This window comes from Pholis gunnellus, assembly GCF_910591455.1.
Source record: "Pholis gunnellus genome assembly, chromosome: 8".
Taxonomy (NCBI): Eukaryota; Metazoa; Chordata; class Actinopteri; order Perciformes; family Pholidae; genus Pholis; species Pholis gunnellus.
In genome coordinates, this window is record NC_136534.1 from 12520134 (window position 1) to 12538327 (window position 18194).

Here is an 18194-nt window from a genome sequence, read left to right on the forward strand (position 1 = left end):
CGTAACATAGGAACAGTGAAGTCTTAACTCTTGTTTCAACCGAGAAACACTATCAGACGGACTGTTTCTCACGTTGGGGGTCAAATGTTTTGAGGATGTGCTGCTAGTTTCATAGAAATGTCAAGTTTCTCCAGATCTGCCCAGGTAACCGTACACATTATACATTGTATTTTCAGATTTCTACCTCACAATTTGACTGTTGTTTGTGTTTAGATTTATTTAAGTCATAAATGCACTGCTAGCTAACGTGGGTTTGCTAACAACAACGGTGTGTGTGATATTCTTGTCTATTATTGTAACGTTAACGTTAGTTAGTAATGTACAGTTACCAGTGGATTGTCACATTTGTATAACCCAACGCTATTGTTTTTGAAGAAGAGCTACAACCAGTATTGTTGTTTTAGCCTCGGTAGACTTTCATATAGCACCGTTAGCTCTGTAAATACCGTAAGCTACATTGTAGACGCGCAATGCATCAACATTGTAGCTATTTCATCCTTTATCTATGCAGGACAAGCATCACAGTGATGCAATCTTACATATAGTTTTATAGATTTTTCATACATATTTCATAGATATGTTGTGCCTACTTATATACAACAGAGTTCTTTGTACACCAGTTTGAGAGTGAGACGTTGTGTCTTTGGAAGTTGTAGAGTTAGTTTTTTTTTTCCTCCTGCCAAATGAACCTGGAAATAATTTAAATTATTTTAACAATAAAAAAAAATACTCTTTGGAGAATATTTTCAATACTTTGAATGAAAGTCATGACAGGGTTGAAGTTGTATAGCCTCTCTGTTTTATTTTGGTCACAATTATTCTTTGCCAATGTGGAAACTTCGTTTGTATCAGTACACCTAAATAGTTCAGTGTTGTCTGGTCCCATTTCAAATTCAAGTTAGCTTGCAGTTGTTTTGATGGAGTATAGTTTAATGTTGAAATATGGGTTTTATCTCTCAAGTACTTTATTCATAAACTTCCAACTTTGGGGATTGAAGGCCTTCTCCTTGCTCCTCTGGCTGAAGCAGTTTCTGATCAAGATTGCACAAACTGGGAAATGAGAAATTCCACAGGTCTCTATTGTTTTGCACCAACAGACGTGATGGTCCCATGCCAGTTTATTTAACCCATTCTTTGTCTCTTTCTTCTCTCAGCAATGGGCGACCTTCGCTCGTTCCTGGTTCCTGATCGATGCCAGAATGCAGCCTCCTGGGAAGCTCGCGACCATGTGTTCGGTTAGATTACAGGGGAAACACAAGCCTATCTACCACGCACTGAGTGAGTAGAAGTCCGATCTGTTACACACACACACACACACACACACGTAAAGTCATGAGTTTCTGCCTAACGTAAGTGTAACCCTTAAGCTATGTATAAACTACTGTTTTTTTCAATTATGAATCCAAGCACCCTTAGCTTGAAGTTGCTGTGGAATGGAACGGCCACACGATGGCAGTAGAGGATGAACGTTATGAATATTTTGCTTCCTTATTGCTAATACTTTATAAAGTGCCATTCTCAGAATACTCCTTGTCGGTCTAGTAAACTAACCACTGTTTTTGGTGTTGTCATTAGCATACCAGCTATGTCTGTCCCTCTGTTGAATTAGTCAAGTATTTATTTTCATAATTTTTTTTTTACAATAATCCTGAAAATAGACATTCTCTGAACATCTTCGCAGGTGACTGTGGTGACCACGTAGTACTTATAAACACCAAACACATAGCTTTCTCTGGGAACAAATGGGAGCAGAAAGTCTACTCGTCACACACGCAGTAAGTGCATACCTTTATACAAACATATGATACTTCACTTTACCCGCCTCGTGTGTTTCCAACTTGTCTTTGTTCTTCAATGCTTATGGACCACTCAGAAAATTAAAAGGAAATCGTGTCTCAGTAGCCTCATGTCACATAAAGTCATACTCTATATTAGTTTTAGACGCTCTAATATCCCTTCACTGCTAAAAAGCTGTTAAAATGTTTCATTTTCTACAAGTGGCCAATGTTTTTTCATTGTTTGAAAGAGAAAAATAATTTAATTGGAGCAGCAGATTTAATAACAGAATTCTATTCAATATATTCATCAGTTGTGTTCAGTAGAATATATTATTCTTTGTCATGTCTGGTGTACGTATACTCTCATTTTATATATATCTAATATCTGTAAACCAGAGACGTTTCAGGGATGTTGAAGCTCAATGGTCTCGTATCATCTGATGCGTGTTCGTAGAGACGAGGACTGACTGAGCTTGTTCTTTTCTCTGAAGGTATCCAGGTGGATTCAAACAGGTCACAGCTTCCCAGCTGCACCAAAAAGACCCGAAAGCTGTAAGTGTCATCAATCAATATTCTCAATTTTATACTATTATTATTTAGATAAAATTCTAAAATCTCAGCTATACCACTGCCACATTCTGTACGCCATGTTTTTTTTCTTATTCTCTATGTATGACTTAACCCACATTGAGATTAGTCTCATTTCTTTGTCTGCCACATGCTGTGAAGAGCAGGTGTTTCGTGGTTCGACATTTATCCCTTCATACGTGCAGCTCATGCATATTAATGTGAAGTGCAGAGAACGGGGATTAAACATCAGTGAATTTACTCTGGTGATGGTGGTCGGTTGGTGCGTTCTCAAACTCGGTACAAGAATGTCAGTTGAAGGATAACTCCTTGGGTTTTGGTTGTGTTGCATATTCATGGCTTCAGGGTTGGGGACTCTTCATTGAGTTACATACACACTGATAATTACATTCAGGACTTGATGTGACCTACATACTGCACATGACGAACCACTAACCGTTGACGTCTTTGTCACAAGAGAGAGAAACAACAACTCATGAGCCTGAAGGATAAATCTGGTTTGTGTGTATTTTTGTTATTGTTAATAAAATCACACGATTATCCCTTTAGGAGTATATTGTGTGTAGCCAAAGCCTGATAGTAGTCCATTCCTCTGTGCCACAGAACTCTCCTGAATCTAATACTATGACTGGGTTACCTGTTCCTTCATTACAATGAACATGGACACTGTAGTTTACTTCACGTAGATTCACCGCCCACTGGTTCCCAATGGGATTTTCCATTGGATTTTGAATTATTACAGAAAATAAGCTCTGTGACAAACACAAGTTTATGATACTTACACGTTTTGTTCAGTAAGATAATCTCCACACATGAACACCACTTACATGATTTCTTAAGCGTGATTGCAATCGGCAGAAGTAAAAAGCTAACGTTGGGCTATAAACGCCAGCTGGATGAACACAGTTTGGTGTTTTTATGAGATGTGTTAACATTGACAGATATAAATAACTCTCACCTGGTCCTCTAAAATAGTTGTGTTTTACAGCGTTTGCGCTTTTCAGAAAAATATATCTTTTAATATTTTGACAACGCACAGTAGACCCAGGGAGCTGTTCCTGTGGCTCATATCCACTAACACTAGCATTAGCATTAGCATTGGGTTTGTTTTTACCACGGATAAAGATGTGGTGTTTTTAAAAAGGGGGGGGGGGCCGTGATCCCATTAAGTCTTCACATGCATTGTGCTGAGATCTATTTGACTATCACTACTATCATATCTGTTCATTGTTGCATCAGGCTATTGTCTCTGGCCTTATTTAAACATTTGATTGAGCCTTTCCCCGCCCGCTCACATGCATAAATCCTAATCAGAGGAGCACGCGGTGTGTTTAACCTGAATACTGAGCTTCACAGGTCAGGAGTGAGTGGATGTTGCACAACAATAACGGTGCGGTTCAGAATCGTTTAACATGTCAACTACAACAGCAGAAAGAGAGCCAGACATGAACGGTTTGGAGGTTTTTGTAGGCTAATAAAAATACCGTAAAATTGCTCTTGTCATGTGGGAAACACTAAACATATGTGAATGACGTGAACTGGTTTCCAATCTGTAGTTTGCAAAACCATGAGAGACATTTACTCTGCTGTCGGCTCTTTGCTGAAGTAGGTTTTTAGTCCAGCCAGTGACCGCAGACGTGTGTCCTCATGGCGGTTAAAATGAAGATTGGAGCGTTGGCGAGGGAAGAAGGAGATGAATGATTTGTCAGCACAGCCTCTGTCCAACTTCTCGCTCCAATCTGTCTGTCCAATGTCTCAGTCCAGCAACTCTCTCCAAGTCAAATTCACATCTGTGCGACCAGCCTCATATTGAGAATCATAGTTTTGGAAGCAAATGTGAGAAAATGTGAAAAAAGTATATAGGGTTGCTATAGACACCGGCTTTAAAACAAATTGTTTTAGAGGAGACTCCTAGCTGATTGAATGTCAACCTTTTCAATGTGCTTCTTCTCACCAGATTGTGAAGTTGGCGGTTTACGGCATGCTGCCCAGGAATCTGCAGCGCCGCACCATGATGCAGCGACTACACATCTTTCCTGAAGACGTAAGTCCGGCTTCTCTGCATCTCTTCCAGAGTCTTCAGACAGCCACCGTAATCAACCGGGCCCATTAAGGACAGTCAGAGGGTGGGCACATATCTCAGAGCGGTGCACTGAGATCAGTTTGCAGATACTGACACAAAACAATGAACCCGATTCAATCGCCCTTCATCCAGGTCACCTTTATAGTTAATATCAATTGATAACTACAGTATTTATACATAGTCGAACATGATTGTTGCCCTCGATGGAGGAGAGTTTTAGTCCTTTTTCTTCACCTACAAAGTGTTTAAAGTGCTGGACAATTAGATGGGATTATAGTGTTTCCCACTGCTTGTGAGGTTGCCTTAGCAGCTTCACTCTGTCTCCTATATATTTTATATATTAGGTCAAATGACTGTGTTTTGGTGAAAGGGGCCACTCGAAGTGTTCAAACCCACTGAGAATGATCCCCCGGCTCAGTTTGCGTAAGTTGTACAGAGTTTTACTGTTTTGGTTCACTCTCACTGCTCTCATCACCGTTGGTTTGAGTGGCAGCAAGGAGCTCTTTTCTGTTAAAAAGAACTCTGTCTACTACCTGCTTAGCACTAAACGGGACCGTTAGCGACAAGCAGCTGAATACCGTGGAGCATTTATCAGCTAAAGAAACGGATATTTCCCTCAGAAGTTGGCTACCAATAACTGAAAGACTGGACTTTTGTTTGCTGGATGGCCATTAACGCGACTCCAAATGCTGCTAATGTGTGAATAAGCAACTGATAGTCATGTACCTAGATGTTTCCATGTAGCTATCAGTGTATCAATCTGTCTCCTCGTCCTCCTTGAGAGAAACTTGCATTGCGTCGTTGATGCAGTGATCTGCAGGCACTTGGTAGCATTCAATTGTGATTGTTTTAAGAACCACGAGCGTCACACATCACAGCTTCTGAAATAAATTACTCGACAGGCTGTTGATTTAACCCGGGTGGCCTGCCCAAATATTAACTGGATGTAATTTGTATCCATGCGAGAGAACACCGTCATTAACTCCAGGCATTGGAAGGAAATCAGATCGTTGAGTTTCGACTTGTAATGTGATACACGAGGTGTTTGGTGTCACAATTTAGGGGTGAGGGAAGTCAGATACCTGTGTTGTATTTTGATCCTGGCTTAATATCCACCATCAGATGTGCATCACTAATTACAAGCAGATGGGCTTCCTGAATGTGAATGTCTGCAGTCACATTTAGAATTCAGAGCAGTTCAAGCAGTTGCTTATGAGTGTTTTTGGAAAGCAGAATAGTACCTCCTTCTTTATTCTCACCTTCTTTGTCATGTCATGTCCTTTCATTATTTTTTCCTGTCTCATTTGCTTACAGTTCTTGTCCTGCTGCTCACACTTTCATTTTTTAGTTTCAACGTCCTTTCTGTTCACCCCTCACTAGGAGCTGCCAGACGACATCCGAGCCAACCTGACGGAGGAGCTGCAGCAGCCCAGAAAAATCCCCAGGAAACTCAGCGAGTACACGCAGGAGGAGATGGATACCTTCCCCAGGCTGTGGACACCGTATGTTGAAAATCACACACACACGCACACATTCAGTGCCCAAGCAAACTGAGTGTTACACATTCTTATAAGGGTCATACTAACTATTTGCATTCAACTGACTGAACTAAAACCTAAAAAATACTGTTAACCTTTATGGTAACTGCTAACCCCTAACTTCTACCTTCAAATAGCTTTTTAATTGCCTGACAAACTTTTAAAGATGCCAATCATGTCTTCATCTTTTCTTCCTTTGCACCGTAATGAGAAACAAACACAAAGATGCACACACTTTTATCTTTGTACTGATGTGTAACAGCCAAAAGGGGGCGATGTTGATCTGAGTGCTTTGTCACATTTCTACCTCTTCCTACCAACCACCAGCCTCCGTGATGCAGTAGCATCATAAAGTAGCAGTAGTTCACTTTTTCATTATTTAGAATATTTAAGTCAATCATGCTGTAATATCTGTAAAAATAAATCTCAATTACTCTAAAATGACTGAAAACCTCTCTGAGATATATAAACATTTTTTATTTTGCTTTAAAAAAACAATACAGGTTTAACAAACTGATAGACAGATGAAGCAGCTACCAACAAAATGGTGCCCTTGAATTTGTAGCAGAGACATTATATTGATGAGTATGGTGGATTGTAAACTAACCCGATTCCTTGTCCTGTTCAGACCTTATCTGCAGTGAACAGTGCAGGTGATTTCACACTGCTCAGCGATATTTTCATGGTCCTACGACAAAATCGCCTGTATGAATAGATCCAATGCAAACGCTTGAAAACCCTTTTTACGTGGACAGTTTCTCTCTGACAATTAAATCATGCAGGAAGATTTAAGATGCAACATTTTGCATTGAGACTACAAAAACACATGTGGTGGTGGTGTTGGTGGTTGTCAGCCAACAGCTGTCAGTATGTGACGTGATGCACAGAGAGCAAAGACGTTTGGAACGCTGTTAGACGAGCAGCCACTTGATTCAACAGAATATATTCTCAGAGGTAAACACATACACGATACAGCTCCTGTGTGAATTCAGTCCTCTTGCTAGTACCTAAATAAACAGCTCTTTTCCCCCCATAGTTGACATTTTTATTTACTCTGTATAAACGTTTTTGTGGTGTTTGCTGTTTTGTGCTCTGGTGGTTACATACCGGAGTGCCTCGTGAGCTTCCCTGAAAGCTTTTTGAATAACAGCTCATATACTTTGTGCTATTATCAACAGCAGCATAACACTAGAAGGTAACGCAGTATAACAGACCTCTCAGCTTGGGCTGTGTAGATGTGCATCTGCAGTTTGTTTAACAGAAACTTTATCTCAAAGTGTTTTCTTTCCCCCCGGTCTAGATGTTGTGCTCAAGATTTGAATATAAACGGTAAAAGGTCACAAACTGGCGGGGACAGTCGGCTGTTTCCCCACCACTTCCGTTTTGAACATACAGGGTTTCTCTGCGGGGCGTGAGAGAGCATCTGTTTTTTGGCATAATCATATTCATGGCTTTTTGAGTGAAGTATTTTCTAGCTTGAGATTAGACTGACATCGTGACCCCTGGTTCGCTGATCATGATAATGTCCTCCTGTTGCATTTCTCCGGCTTCATCTGTATCAAACATCACTCTGACTGAGGGCGGCCGCTCTTCCACCTGCTCAGCACTAACGCCAATCAATCCATCCGTCTCGTAGCTCTTTATCCAGGACCGGGTTGGTCTCTGTTGTCATCCGCAGGAGCAGTGGCTCAACACTCAAGTCCACCGGTTGTCTCCATTTGAGCTGCTCAGACGTAGTGACTGCTGGCGAGCTCGTTAAAAACAAAAACGATCAAGTGGTTCATAGAAAGAGATTTACGCCTCATGGCTCAACTTTGAGCTGCATCGCAGTGTATTATACAGTAACACCTCTGTTACTGCTGTCAATACACTTTGACTGTTCAGGAAGGATAAATAAATTAACACTAACTACGCAGTCATGCAGCTCTTATGTGTTTATTTCCCGAGTCTATAATGTGATGCAATTTGGCTTGAAATTATTAATATTTAGGTTGAATGAGTACCATAATAATTAGACAGAACTATAGTCTCTACAATGGAGGTTTGTTAATGGTACTCAAAGTATTTAAAAACAAGAGAATGAATACAACACATTACCCAGTTACCTTAGTTACCCTTGAAAATCCAGAGAACACTTGTTTCCACTAAAGAAATAGTCCCAATTAAAACTGGACAGCATGTTCTGTAGATTATCCATCGCAACAGGGACATTGACATTGTTTCCTGAAACAACGCTGCTGTTGAATTTTTCTAAATGTTGTATTTAAATGTTGTGAAGCACAACATTTCTTCCACCTCTGTTGTATGGAAGTGAGAGCAGAAATCACACAAATCCTGAACAAATCTGCACGGCTAGTTACTGCAAGAGGTAAATGAGATAATGTTTTATTGTAATATGGGTGGACTGACCCTTTAAACCTACAAACAGTACTTCTCTACAATGCTGACATTGGTACCTCAAATACTTTTAAACAAAACATAACCCACATTGATTTTAATAAATGAAGTGAAATCATTTTTGGGATCAGAGCTCTCTGTGGATTCACTGTTTTCATTTAGTGTGTGTGTGTGTGTGTCTCTCTGTGTGTGACAGACACGAACAGCATGTCTACATTACGTTCAGCTCTGCTGTCAGTGTGTGTGTGATAAATGAGCCACTTCTTTTTGTTTACTGGTCCAATATCCTCAGCCAATCAGTGCGTGCGCTCAGGCCCGTCACCGTGTGATCACCAAGGTCAAGCTAATCCTGGTTTATTTAAGAGATGGGCCTTAGCCTAGTTAATATTCACTCCCAGTCTGTCTTATTCATTTTACTGATCAAATATGTGTGTGTGTTGAGGTCATCGAGGGCGATTCAATTGTTACCTTTTATTAAACGCATACTTAATATTCTCTCAGAAAACCTTAGAGCAGAGGAAAAAGATTAACACACACACACGCGCACACACACACACACACACACACACACACACACACACACACACACACACACACACACACACACACACACACACACACACACACACACACACACACACACACACACACACACACACACACACACACACACACACACACACACACACACACACACACTCTGCTCAGAGACAGAAAATCCACAACATAAACATACTGCTGAAGTTGATAGCAGAGCTTTTACAATTGATAAAATTGTTCTGCTTTGTATCAAAACCAATACAGCGTGTCCTGATAATATCTGTCTGCTGCAATCTGTGCTCAAAATGAAAGGGGAAAAATAACACAGGATGCTGTGTCTGGTCTCATTTTGAAAAGACAAAAAAACGATAAGATCCGCGTGGTTTCTCATCTGTCACTTTCTCTCCATGTTTTTCCTTGTAATTGTTTTTTTTCGTCCCCATACTAATGTGTTGTGTTTTTCTCCCCAGACCTGAAGACTACAAGATGAAATGAAGTCAAGGCTGCCCCGACATGACCAAAACTTTGGGTCCTGCTCGATTATATTTCTAGGTCTGATACTTTGAATCAGAGGTCCTTTGTGAGATTGGCATTGAGATGTTATCCGTTTTAAAATACACAAAACACATTTTCTCTGTTCAGATGAAACGTTACAAAAAACAAATCCAGGAAACGGCACTGGCTTTCTTTTACAAATCCAAAACTGGCATTAAAGCTGGATGGACAGGAAAGCACGAGTCATAACCTAGATGCCAACATCAACTCAATCTCTGTGCTCCCCTATACATACTACACCTCTGTCAGTCCTATTGCAATTGACAGGAGACCTGAAATAGTCAGCTTGAGAGTTTTGAGATTTCTGATCAGAGAAAATCAGATTCTGTGGGTTCTCTTCTGATTATACAACCATGAAATGATCAGATCTGGCCCATTAAAAGTGGCATCTGGTAGATCTGATCCTGCTTTGGTTTCACTGTGAACCTACAAATCAAAGTGATACTATTCGGGCCATCAGTTTGCTCAGGAAATCCTGAGCTTTTTGTCTAGTCAGTGTGTTACAAATGTCCAGAGTTGTGAAAGTATAAATGAATTCTGTTTATGTAAGTTGTAAAATATGCTAATAAACAATTTAATAAACCTGCTCTTGTCAACATAAGTTGCTCTTTTATATAAGTGCTGTAAACCTTTAAATGCAGTAAAAGTTAAACAAATGACCTAAAACACATTTTATAGTCTCAATACAGATTTATTGGTTATAAAAGCAAACAAAATTTAAAATAAATAAGTTCATATTGTACTATGGGGCGTTGTGGCGAGACACATTCCTTATTAAATCTGTTCAAGCTTGACAGTTTCAATCTAAAATAGACCAGGGCCAGCTCACAGCTTAACTTTTAGTTACTTTAGTGCTTGTTTTTCCAGACTGCAGTGCAGGCGGGGTAAAGTTGACACTTTATGGTTTCACTGAGAGAGGCAGCTGACTGTTTTTAAAAATAATTGGATGCAAGTCTCATTCCAGCAAGAGGTCAGAGGTCAACCAGTGAGCAAACAGCTTCCACAGTGAGCAGGCCCAACTTTGCATAAGAACAATAAAGAAAACAAACGGGGGCAACAACACAAGACAAAAACAACACCGATTTGTCGTCACCACAAGTATTAAAACCCAGAACAGACCTGGTCCATCTTTGTACTAGTACCAACTGAAGGAAATATTGCAGCACAAAGTGTGATGGTAGATAGATTTTCTCTGAATACAAATGATAAGTTTAAAAAAAGTAATACATTTGATTGTGTTCCACAGTGTTAAGGTAATATTAAACTTGACAGAAATTGTATGCTTCTACAGTAAAGTTTGGGGGATTAACTCCAGTAATAGTAAGAAGAAGCAAACGATACTATACGAAGAAAACCACTTCAAAAACATTTCAATATTCCTTTACACGCTGAAATAAAGACGGCATGGAATCGTGATTCATCATTATAAAAAGCAGCCTGTACAAACGTTGCCAGCTCGACATCCTCCATTTGAATTGTACAATAATCTAGCATGTAACATACCCCCGAAACAAGATGCATGTGTCCAGTTACACACTCAATGTTTGGCTCAAAGGAGACATGCAGCTTTACATAAAGAGAAGGGTTTAGTCCTGAAATCAGCTGTGAGATGGGGGGGGGGGGGGGGGGGGGGAACAGGTCTTACCTTTACATTACGGCTGGACGATGCTAACATAGATCAGGCACTTTTTAGACCCCTCCTTTTTACAGAGATATTGTACAAGAGTCCACAGAGCTATTTACATTGTTTCACCAGGTGGAGAAAACCACTGGATACACAGTTTCAGATGGGGGACAGTGTGTACGTGCATGTCAGTGTCTGATTTGTTTCCATGTATGAATATCAGTGTGTATGTTGTGCCGTGCGGGGCTCAAGCACTTTAGGTGAGTCCATCCTTCCTCTAAAGTCCTCTCTCCTCATTCACACGACTGCGCTACGTGGAAACCTCCTGGCGGTGCCCGGCGACCTCACCTCCGTGTCCTCAGAGTGGGTAGGGCTCGAGTGGTAACCCTGGTGGCCATGAGCCAGTTGTGAAGGCTGTTGGGGGTAGTACTGTTGGGGGTAACCACGGTTATAAGGGTCTTGCTCTTCCTCTTCCTCCTCCTCCTCATCTTCGCCTCCTTGGTTGTTGTTGTTGTAAGCAACTGCAGCAGGGTTGTGCGGCTGATTGTTTGGCTGGTAGCCGCCGTGAGGCAGGGGTTGGACTGGGGTGGTGGGAATATTTAGAGTCAGTTTGAGTGAATGTTTCTGGATCACCGTAGCGAACATAAAACCACCACCACGGGAAACATGGAGGAAAGTTGGAAGGCTGACATTGGGACTACAATAACCTTGAATGCCACCACTGTTACTCAACAAGCAATAACGAGGCACTGCACTATTGAAATGTTACAAAACAAGTCGAATAGACGTTGCGCAGGCATATTTGACTCCAAAGGTTTTGGTTAATGAGGAAGTGGGTTAATGAAATTGAAGAAAAATCTGGTTTCTACCCCCATATTGCCCCCAGAAAACAATCACATCTGGGTCATATTAGGAGTAAACCGTTGCCCAGTTTACAGTACATGAGATGTACAGATAGAGTGGTTTGTTCAGTAATGAATGCACCCAATTAGCATCACAGCAATTCATCACAATTTAGCTGATCCATCAGGTTTTGAAAGATGAGATTAGCTTCGGAGAGATTTGAGTTTGAAGCAGAGGCTGCAGCAGCAAACCATTGTGTACACTAGTATTTGTTGACAGATGGCACTGCGATCAGTGGGGGAGATCATCGCAGCAGCGTTATGGGGTTTTGTTTGGTCTTGTGGGAAGGAAAGCTAATCTATTTTTGTCTCAGAGACGGTCAAATGACGAAGAAGCCAGATTAACGATTACATTCTGTCAAGAACGTTAACTGAAATGAATCCAATTTCTATTCATGATAAGGAATCACGGAGCATTGTGTGCATAAAGAGAGAAAATCTGGTGCGAATAATACATTCTAAAAATGTGCAGCACACCAAAATATGAGGGAACATAGTCGACTAAAATCACTAAAATTGCTTTTAACTTTAAATGGATAAATGCACAGATTTGTTTGTTAGATTAGGTGCCTTAAAAAAATCCAGATACTTTTACAAAAGATTCTGCAAAAATGAAGTGTTGGTTGGAAAGAGGTTTCTGGAGAAACAAAATGTATTAACCGTTGTCGCAGGGATTAGAGGTTAAACACCGGGGTCAGGAGTAATTATCCATTCCAAGAAATATGGAGGCTTTGAAGGAATAATTTATACATTTTCCCAGTTTTTAGTCGTATGTAAAGGGCACAGAGCGAGGAGTGGAGGGAGGTGAGGTGAGGTGAGGAGAGGAGGACGGTTGAAGAATGTTCCTCAGTAATCATTCCCATAGTCCTGTTGAACTTCAGTCAGGAAGAGAAAGAGACAGAGGGAGGGGAACACAGGAGAACAAAGAGAGACAGAGAGAAGAGTTTACACCTCATATCAGGAAGAAAACCCAACAACACCAAAGAGTTAAACCTCTGAATCCGCAGTGACGGTACATCCACAGCTGTTAGGTTGCGGTTTCGGAGGTAGAAAAATGACTTCTTTTGGAAGAAGAAAATACACACACCCTGAGAGGTTCTTATAAAACATTTAGCTAGAATAAATATTAAGGCATTCAAATAAAACTTTTGGAAAGAAGGAAAATGTGTCAAATCTATATTTCTTTCTGTACTTGAGAAAGTGTAAATAAAGATTTCCAACACAGAATTCAGGAGTACAAAGCAGAGAGTACAGAGTATGCCCGCAAATAACACCCCCTGTGAGTAAAACTGAATCAAACACTGAGCTCTGCCAGTTTTTTGCAGTTTTACACCATAACTGCAGTGTTTTACCTCATATTACTCCATAAATACTTATTTGAAGGTAATTAATTGCATGCATACAGCTAGACTAAAATATTAAGTTAAATTGAGTTATATTTTAGGAATTAGACCTCTGACATGAAGGAGATATAATAATATTCAACAATTACTATTATATCAACCAACCAGTACTAGAACAGCTTTAATTACATGCAAATTATATGCATGGCTGTGGCTATTTATAGCGTCCGTACCACTAATTCATCACATACATGTAAAGTACTATTCTTTAAAAAATGTTATGACTAATATGAATACTATACATTTTTTATGACATACTATGTATTATTCATTTTTACGACATGTTTTATGTAATTTTGTGACATATTTTGCAAACTATGACTTATTTAAGACTTATTAATGATAATATTTATGACCAATTATTTATTATGTATTTCTAGGACCTTTTTATGACCTTTTGAATTAATATTTTGATCACATTTTTGCAATATATTATACTATACTTGCAAGACACTATAACATACTCTTTATTGCATTTTTTGTTTTATACTATGCTATGACATTTTAATGCATTTTTTGGGTCAAACTATGCTATGACTTTTTAGTGACATTTTAAAGGTCCAAGATTCGAGATTGGGAGCATATCGATTGCCTCTCAATGGCTCTGAACATGTCGACGGAGAGCACGCGGCTCATAGCTAACAGTGCAAACTACGGCGAAAATGCTGACAGAGCTAAGGTGTTTACCTGAGGGGCAACCTGAGGATCGACTTTTATTTCCAACCTAATGTGACTTTTTGATTGCATACTATACTATTTGTTATGATTATTTTCTATTCTAAGACTCATTTTAATTACTTTTTAAAAAAAAAATGTTTATAGTCATACGATACAATTACTTTTTCATGAGCTGTTTTGTGACGTATGACTTTTTTCAACATAATATTTGATAGCTTTTTATTACGTTTTGGTCACACTATACTATGACTTTTTGCGACATTCTATACTATATATATATATATACTATTTTTTGACACTTTATACTATGGCCTTTTTGCCACATACTATACTATGACTTTTTATGTTTTTTTGAGACAAGCTATTTCTTTTTCTTGATGTTTTTTCGACATCATATATTGTGACTTTTTTCACATACTAAACTACGACTACTATTACGTTTGTCAACATACTAAACTTTGGCTTTTTATGATGTAAAAAAGATGAGGTGTTTTATATTAGAAGTCAACAAATATTATTGAGATATGAGAGGCTATCGGCATTGTACCCACAGCTTTAAACTGTATACATACTTTTTTAATGGGTTTGGGTAAGTAGGAAATATACAAGTAAACTGAACTATCCCTTGAAAATCTAGCTGCTGTGAAAGGAACAATAGTTTTACACATACTCTATTTTTCTTTAAAGTAGGCAGGGAGGCCACATTTAACCGTTGCAAGGTTGAGAATAATCAGCAAGATTCACATTTGACTGGAATTCATTTATAGACACAGTGACACAGTTCATTTCTTAATCCATAAGTGTGGACATGAATGTATAAACTTCACAGTGGAACAACCATAAAAGCTAGATCGTTCTCCAACTCTCTGAGAGCTTTATGAGAACAATAACTATCTCACAGCCTACTGTCACTGAGAAAACCATATTTCAGTGTTTTATACTAGCAAAAGATTAAAGTTAATGTTCAGTTGCAAAAGAGCATATCGGCACTGATAAAGTCTATTTTGTGTTTTGACTGCTTTTGGGAAAATATTCCAGTCAAAATGTTATTTTTGTTTGCAGGAACCTGACCTACTGTGTACATGTGTGCTTTTATGTTCATTGTTCTACAGCAGTGGTTACTAGACTTTTTTTGTAATGGCTTTGATCGTAATCAGGACCAAGAACACATTTGTTCTTCAATCATTATTATATGGCGATGCCCTCTACAGTATACTGAAGGCGTGCTCATAGGAGAAGTTCTAATTGTTAAAAGTACTGCGATATAACAAAGAAAATGTCGTCATATCACGACTATATTATAGTGTTTTATAATCAATTTATTCAATAGATGTTTACTGCTTATGAATGCCAAATAAAGAGGGTTAAAATAAAGTGGTTACCTCCGACGTTGTACCCCAGACAGGAGTTCTGGTCACAGTATCCTGGCGGACCGGCTGGTCCTGGAGCACCTGGATTCCCTGACCTCCCCGGTGTCCCCGGATTACCAGGCCGACCAGGGGAGCCCTGGCTGCCTGTCCGTCCTTCACCTGGCAGGCCTGAGGATGGAGGAAACGTTTGTGTTAAAGATGGGCGAATACATTAAGCCAGTCATCAAGTAACATGCATTAAAACAACTCCGCCAGTGTGACACCTGGTGAGAGGGCTGAAAGAAGAGAGGGAGGGAAAATAAACTGAAAATGTGCCAGGCTACATCCTGTCACTGTAATATCACCTCTTCTATCTCCTCTAAATCCCTCTCTCTCTGCTGCTGTGACAACACGGCAGAAAAGACATGATTGTCATTTCTGGATGAGGGCGATAATAGTTAATGTCCTGAGGGCAGAAGCGGGAATAACAGTTTTTAGCCAGAGGCTTCTGTTTTCTATTTACACAAGAGAAAGTGCTCCATCAGGACTCACTTCAGCAGTTAGCTGAAATATGAAATCAATATTTTTAGGGGAGTTTCATTTGCCAAGAGCTACAATTGTCGTCCCACAACTATTTCATAAAAGCACAGGGAAGAGACGGAGGTGGAGAGCTTTGCTCTGTACATTTCTCTCAGAAAAGATTTCCTTTTTCATATATTGAAGTTTGGACATTCTTTTCAGCAGTTATCTGATAATAGAAAAGTTTCCGGGTAGTTTTGTCAGCTTGTTCTGTGAGTATTGATCACACAACAGTAAACAGTAAATCCCATCCCGGAGATATTTCCATAATACCAACCCCAAACTTTACACAGGGAAATCAATACAGCAAATTATATTCACGCTCTAAAACGTCTGCTTGCTTTTCTCAGAGAGCGATTTAACAGAGAGTAACGCCGATCCAAAACACATTGAGTATCTGTGCAATTATATTGGTTCAATATTTGAAACATTGGAAAACATTCCTATATGGCAGCTCCCGCTTGGTCGCAGTCGGAAAACACCACAAAGAAATGTTCAGAATAAAGTTAAATGATCTAATTTTGAAGCAGCTACAGCGCCTCCAAATGATATTTGAGCAAAAAGACAAGAAAGAGTGGATTCAGCTGATTGAGCTGATTGAGCTGATTGAGCATGCTCAGAACTGTGTGTAGGTTTGTCAGCATCTTACCTGGAGGTCCGGATTGTCCTCGAGGTCCCTGACTCCCAACTCCTGGACCCCCTCTCTCTCCCTTCTCTCCCAAAAGACCTGCAAACACACAAAGAGTTTCACGTGTATCAAAAAAATACACATCACAAACTCTTTACTCCACTACATTTAGCTGACAGCTATAGTTGTAGATTATAATAAGCTTATAACATATAACGCATTTCTAAAAGTTAAAGCAGTGATCCCCAACCCTTTTGTTAATTTTGCTGTTAATGCGTCTGCATTTTGGCGTCAATAGCAGGGTGTTGTTGGTATGTTTACACATTCACTGAAGAAAAAAACGTGTTTACTCAGGAAAATCATTTCACCACTTTCTATCCCAACATCAGTATTACATTTCAAATTTCGTGAGAAATGTGCCCGACAAATTATGCGTGGAAAGTCCGCCTAATAAAATGTATGATAACCTCAGACTTGGCTCTGCGCTGCTGTCCAGCGGTGCAGCTGTTGTGGCCGGATGGATGCGCTCTGATATTAGAGAACCACATAAAGCTGATGATCTGCAGATTTCATTTAATGCTGCTTTTATGACCACCTGAATCAACTGCATCGGTAAAGAGGAAGTAAGCACAGTGGGGCTCAAGAGAAAACATTTTACATTACCGCAAATAAAAAATATTCTCTACACTGGCGGCCTCGTCTCATAATAATTTCTCTACAATGGCCACTAACTGACCCATATAGCCTCTCTATATTCAGGACAATAGTGTATGGGGACTATACATGGTTTCATCTGTTCAGCCTGATCACAGCTTTCTTCCTGGAATTATCTGACTTAATAATAACATGTCTACTTTTCTTAAGCCTGCTATACATCTTTTATAATATTTGGCCTACTCTGGTTTCAGTTCAGCTTATAAAAAAATAAAGTAAGTGTGTATGTGTGTGTGTGGTGGCTGCAGATTTTAAATGTTATTGGGTAGAATCAAAAGGTCTGAACTTCTAAAGGGGAGGTAACCATGCTGGACATTTGCTGACAGCGGCTCTCCGCTTTCCTAACCCTCCGTGTGTGCAGGCTCATTCGGTATGTGGGTTTTTAGTGTGGGTTGCATGTTTTAGTGATGAAGACTGAGCCTCATAAAAGCTGTTAGTGGCTGACGAATTACGTCATGGATATCGGAGTTACTGCCTTCTGGCCTGGACTGAACCTTGCAGAGCTCTGACCCCGACTGTGAGTAAGAGAGCAGGCCAGACCACAACAAGCAGCAAACAATCAGAACAGTTGAAGCTCAAACTGTGACAAACGTTCAGCTCTTTTCACAGTAAAAGCCTCTGGTTATTGTTGAAAAGGACAATGCATTACTTTACATACAGTAATGCATTTCATGTTTTCACAAACACACACACACACACACTGCATCACCAGCTGGACGCTTGTTATAATTTATTATAACACCAGAGCTTTAAACACTTCCATCACAATAACAATCTTTGTCCAAATGACATGGCTATGTTGCTCATTGAGAGGACAACAACAGGAAATTGAGACATC

At 39.7% G+C, this 18194-nt stretch overlaps 2 protein-coding genes across 2 annotated transcripts in view; one reads left to right on the plus strand and one right to left on the minus strand.

Annotated features, from left to right (window-relative positions):
* The first annotated feature begins 50 nt into the window (after window positions 1–50).
* On the plus strand, window positions 51–10059 carry mrpl13 (mitochondrial ribosomal protein L13). The gene is made up of 7 exons (XM_079163965.1): window positions 51–144; window positions 1155–1278; window positions 1682–1775; window positions 2270–2330; window positions 4324–4410; window positions 5830–5951; window positions 9395–10059. Exons 1-7 carry the CDS (start codon window positions 118–120, stop codon window positions 9417–9419), a joined length of 540 nt encoding a protein of 179 aa, XP_079020091.1. The 5' UTR covers window positions 51–117; the 3' UTR covers window positions 9420–10059.
* A 173-nt stretch (window positions 10060–10232) lies between these two features.
* The window catches only part of col14a1a (collagen, type XIV, alpha 1a), a 118239-nt gene continuing 110277 nt past the window's right edge, over window positions 10233–18194 (minus strand). Inside the window, exons 46-48 of the mRNA XM_079164983.1 lie at window positions 16664–16741; window positions 15469–15624; window positions 10233–11684 (exon numbers count right to left, since the gene is read on the minus strand). Coding sequence (XP_079021109.1) covers window positions 11401–11684; window positions 15469–15624; window positions 16664–16741 — 518 coding nt within the window. The 3' untranslated portion in view covers window positions 10233–11400. The remainder of the gene's footprint in view (window positions 11685–15468; window positions 15625–16663; window positions 16742–18194) is intronic.

What these genes read in the sequence shown, in the direction of transcription:
- mrpl13 (XM_079163965.1), top strand. Translation starts at nt 118, where the DNA reads ATGTCAAGTTTCTCCAGATCTGCCCAG. An exon ending in GTTTCTCCAGATCTGCCCAG is followed by an intron (nt 145 to 1,154) that starts GTAACCGTACAC and finishes TTCTTCTCTCAG; the next exon opens with CAATGGGCGACCTTCGCTCG. An exon ending in TTCCCCAGGCTGTGGACACC is followed by an intron (nt 5,952 to 9,394) that starts GTATGTTGAAAA and finishes TTTTCTCCCCAG; the next exon opens with ACCTGAAGACTACAAGATGA.